Genomic DNA, 4,217 nt, shown 5'->3' with positions numbered 1-4,217 from the left:
GTGTGTGTGTGTGTGTGTGTGTGTGTGTGTGTGTGTGTGTGTGTGTGGGCAGGTGTTTGAGGAGATGGGCTCGCCATGCTCCCTCCTGGCTCAGGTGTTTCTTCCGGTTCCAGAGCCCTCAGTGGTGACGGGCATCGTCCCTATCGAGGAATATGAGTTCAGCAGCAACCAGAGAGTGATGTTTAACCACGAGGGCGTTGGAAGCGGTAAATGCCTTCATCTGACACCAGCTCACCCACGAGTACATTCCCGTACATTCACGTTTGGCCTTGTCATCCTGTCACTCATCCTCTCTGTACGCCTCTCCAGACGTGCCGCTCTCCTTTGAGGCCGACGGCGGTAACAAACAGACCCTGCTGACCTCCGGGAAGCTGTCCTGCTGTGTTTGTTGGGGGTCCGGGGAGGACGGCGTCCCACTCGCCCCTCCGGCGTCTCAGCATCCTGGCGGCGCACACAGGTAGTGTCACTTAAAGGACAGCTTTAACCCATAATCTAGTTATTTACATCAGTGCTTACTGTAGGCCTTTAGATTCGGCAGTGCAGTGGTTTCAGCTTATGTCAGCAACGTCCTCAGACTTTAAACTTGTTTAGTGTAATCAATCATATTAAATTTTAAGCTCTGTTTGTACATCAGAGGTTATGCAGCGGCAGCAGAAGCACTCTATATTGATTGATGCCTTCAACAGCTCATGAGAAATGCTGATCTGCAACATTAATAGTGCATTCAACAACAGATTCCATTTGCCAAGCCATAAACATTCCCATGTTTGCTTATTGGTTCTGTTTTTTTCTGATGACGTGGTTCATAAATTAATCTCAAGGCTCATTAATTGTTGATGCAAATCATCAAAACATTCATATCAGAGCGTCCTGTGACGGATTCTGCAAGTTCAGTGTCATAACACATTGAAATGAGCTGCAGTCAGAGAACCGAGTCTAACAACATCCAGGATCACAGTTCCCACCGTCATGGAAAACCTGGAAGAGTCACGCAATCCGTTAACTCCTGGAAAGTTTTGTTGTTTAGTGAAAGTAATGGTGAGAGTAATCTTCCGTGGATAACCTTCCACGTGAGGCAGCATAGCATGTATTTATCTTCTGTGTACCGTAGCTTTAATCCCGCACGTTTCTTCATGTTCTCCCTCTATGCCAGCTGCCTAATATTATGTTTCAAGAGATTTTAGATCCGAGCCATGAAGTATTATGTGGTTTGTAGGTGACATACTTATGTTGTTGCATTGTTTTTCAGACTTAGATTATAATCTAATGTAATATAATGTTACATGCACTTTTGTTTTTCCTGATATATGAAAGCCAGACTGATATAAGTGTGTATATAAGTATAACTGTAGTCTGAACTATTTGAAGTGAATGTGGACAGAAACAACGATTAGAGATTGGAAAAGCTTGTTGTTTTACATGAGTAACATTTGGAGTAAAGAATACTATAAAGCTCTGTCTTTTACTTAAAGGTTGTGAATGATCTGGAAAAGTCAAGAAGTTGTGAAATGTGTGTGAACGTTGCAGTATGCTGAGAAAGTCCTCCGTAATGTAGAAACACCTGTGTACTCCTTCACGTCTGTACCTCGTATGTGTAACAATGTACCATATTAATCACTTTACTTCTCTGTGTTGTAGCGGCCTCGGCCGTCTTGATGCGGTCACATTTATTGGGGCTTCTGGTCTGTACGACATGAAAAAAATTGGCGAGTGGGCCACACAGTCACGACTGGACCCCAACGATCCCAAAAACGCCTCCATCATGCAGCTGCTCAAAGTGCGTATGAGAATATAGTTCTGTGCATAAGAAAGAATATCAACGATCCAGGAGACTCCAAATGGAAACATGGCTTCTGTCTCCGTACCTGTGGCTCACCAGGTGGCCAGCAGCGGAGAGGTGACGGCTCCGGACTACTTCCGTCTGGAGCAGCTGCAGGAGGAGTTCAACTTCGTCACCGATGAAGAGTTGGAGAGGTCCAACAGATTTCGGCTGCTCCGTCTCAGGAACCAGGAGGTCGCAGAGTTTCGAAGTTACAAGTGTGTTCCTGCTGTGGAGAGGGAGGTCACTGACAAGGTGTTCCAGGTCAGATCATAAATACTAAAGCATGTATTATACAGCAGAATAGTGTGGACGTGGCAGAATGAGCTCTGTATGACACCAACTCCTTTTTGATTTCAGGAATACGAGAAGAGACTGAAAGAAGGAGAGATAGTCGACACGAAAGAACATCTGGATTCACACAGAGCCTTAGTAGCCAAATACCTCCAGAAGGTGAGCAGCTTATGGGGTGTAAATGTGTAACATTACCCCAATAGTTCATTATGTTTATTTAAAGTAAGAGTTATATTTCAAGTTCACGTGATCGTGTTATGATTTGTTGGCTGTAATTGAGCAGACCCACTTCAATGGTCCTGTTGTTTCCCCACAGATCCGAGAGTCGGTCATCAACAGATTTGTTCTTGCCAAACATCACTTCCTTCTGTCTGACCTGGTGATAGAAGAGGAGATCCCAAGCATCGGGTAACTCCCCCATAAACACCACTAACTGATTCATTCGTCTCTCACAGCTCGCTCTCTTCCTTCCTGTGTTGAGCATGTTACTGTGTTTTTGCTTTTCTTTCTTGCCAATCACACGATAGTAATTCAAGCTTGTGAGCATGTAGTTATTTGTATTTCTGTATATCCTTCTCTTATTCCTCTTTTCAAAGAGGATTGAAATATGACGCAGCGTGCCAGGCCTTTATACGTCAGCTGATGTGAGAGTGTCTCTTGGCCGGTTTGATCTTGAGCTCAACGCAGCGGATTCTCTGTCCTCTGGAACATGTTGACGTGATAACAGGAACTCTGGAATAATCTTAGTTCAGATTTACACATGATAATGTACAACTGTCAGAGCCTATCACGATGTTGGCTGTTACTTTGCATGTTCTTTTTCATTATCTAAAGTGAATGTTATAAACTCTTCTGTTCCATTTTTTTCTGCTATGCGTTTTTAACAGTGGTGCAGGTCCTGGGTATGAGTTTCTCTTTTGTTCTCCCTCCGTCTGTGTCTCTGTGTCTCCATTTAGTTTGAGCCCTGAGTACCAGTTCAGTAGTGACATAGACCCTTCACCGTGTGTAGCAGTCAGTCCCTTCAGCATTCTGCAGTTTATTTCACCAAAACACTGTTTCAGCAGCTCTCACTGCGTCATCAAGGGTTTTGAAAACAGAATAATGTTGAGGTAACCGTGAGCTCTACATATTAAGAATAGTATTAGTACTGTGATGATAAAACTGCAGATACCTGGAGGGACTAAGTACCGTTGGTGGTAATAATCCTCTCCCACAGTTAGACATATTTTGATCTCTCAATAAATTATGTGCTTACCGTCTGTTATCCGTTTTTTAAATGAGCAGTTTGACTAAATACCAGCCGCCGTTTGTTTTGCGACAATCAGGATTCTGGGAATGAACCTTTTCAAGCTGGCTGAACCAAAGCGTCCGCTGAAGCCTCAGAGGAAAGAGAGGAAGAAGGTGACGGCTCAGAATCTGTCCGACGGAGACATTAAGCTGCTCGTCAATATCATGAGGGCCTTCTACATCCCCGTCCGCCGGCCGCAGACCAAGTGAGTGCTCAAAGTCAGAATAGTGTCGAGAGTAATAAGACTTATACGTTTTAGACACGTGACAGAAATCTGTGTCGATGCGTTTTTTTATTTCCAGTAAACCAGGACAGTCTCAGAGTGCCATCCAGGGCAGCGACTGGCTCATCAGCCAGGTACAACACACCTTCACTCTCCTCTACAGCTCATTGGCAGCTTGTGATCCATATTATGTAAGTGTGGGGGTTTTGCGATTGCTGTTCTAGGTACAAGTGAGGCCCTTTGTGGAGGTTTCCTTCCAGCGCACAGTGCTTCAAACAACCACAGCCGATGGACCGAACCCCTGCTGGAACGAGGAGCTGCAGCTACCGTTCAGGTGACAGCCGTGCATCTCTTAGCCTGTCTTCTCCTTTTATGATCAATGTTTACGGCTGTGTTTTACAGCTACGGGCTGCTACTGGTGGCCAATTCCTAATCAGCTTTATCCACTGAAATACCTTTGCAACATTACGACTCTTTTCAGATGTTATTGTGCACTTAAAGGGATAGTAGTGATGTTTAGAAGTGTGGTTGTGTCGTCAGTGTACTACTGGAGAAACAGACAGGAGTCCCAGCACGAGAGCAAAGCAGGAACT

General features: G+C 44.7%; 1 protein-coding gene across 4 annotated transcripts in view; it reads left to right on the top strand.

Moving 5' to 3' along the window:
* cc2d2a (coiled-coil and C2 domain containing 2A) overlaps positions 1 to 4,150 on the top strand; it is a 13,345-nt gene extending 9,195 nt beyond the window's left edge. For all 4 annotated transcript variants that reach the window (XM_031868446.1, XM_031868445.1, XM_031868444.1 and 1 more), the window contains 9 exons: positions 53 to 206; positions 310 to 457; positions 1,639 to 1,777; positions 1,880 to 2,083; positions 2,180 to 2,272; positions 2,430 to 2,521; positions 3,439 to 3,606; positions 3,704 to 3,758; positions 3,849 to 4,150. In XM_031868446.1, the coding sequence (XP_031724306.1) occupies positions 53 to 206; positions 310 to 457; positions 1,639 to 1,777; positions 1,880 to 2,083; positions 2,180 to 2,272; positions 2,430 to 2,521; positions 3,439 to 3,606; positions 3,704 to 3,758; positions 3,849 to 3,962 (1,167 nt within the window). In that variant the 3' untranslated portion in view covers positions 3,963 to 4,150. The remainder of the gene's footprint in view (positions 1 to 52; positions 207 to 309; positions 458 to 1,638; positions 1,778 to 1,879; positions 2,084 to 2,179; positions 2,273 to 2,429; positions 2,522 to 3,438; positions 3,607 to 3,703; positions 3,759 to 3,848) is intronic.
* Positions 4,151 to 4,217: the final 67 nt, after the last annotated feature.

This window comes from Anarrhichthys ocellatus, unplaced genomic scaffold, assembly GCF_004355925.1.
Source record: "Anarrhichthys ocellatus isolate YVR2014 unplaced genomic scaffold, GSC_Weel_1.0 scaffold42, whole genome shotgun sequence".
NCBI classification, from domain to species: domain Eukaryota; kingdom Metazoa; phylum Chordata; class Actinopteri; order Perciformes; family Anarhichadidae; genus Anarrhichthys; species Anarrhichthys ocellatus.
Note: the sequence above shows the minus strand (reverse complement) of the source record. Positions and strands in the feature narration are given on the sequence as shown.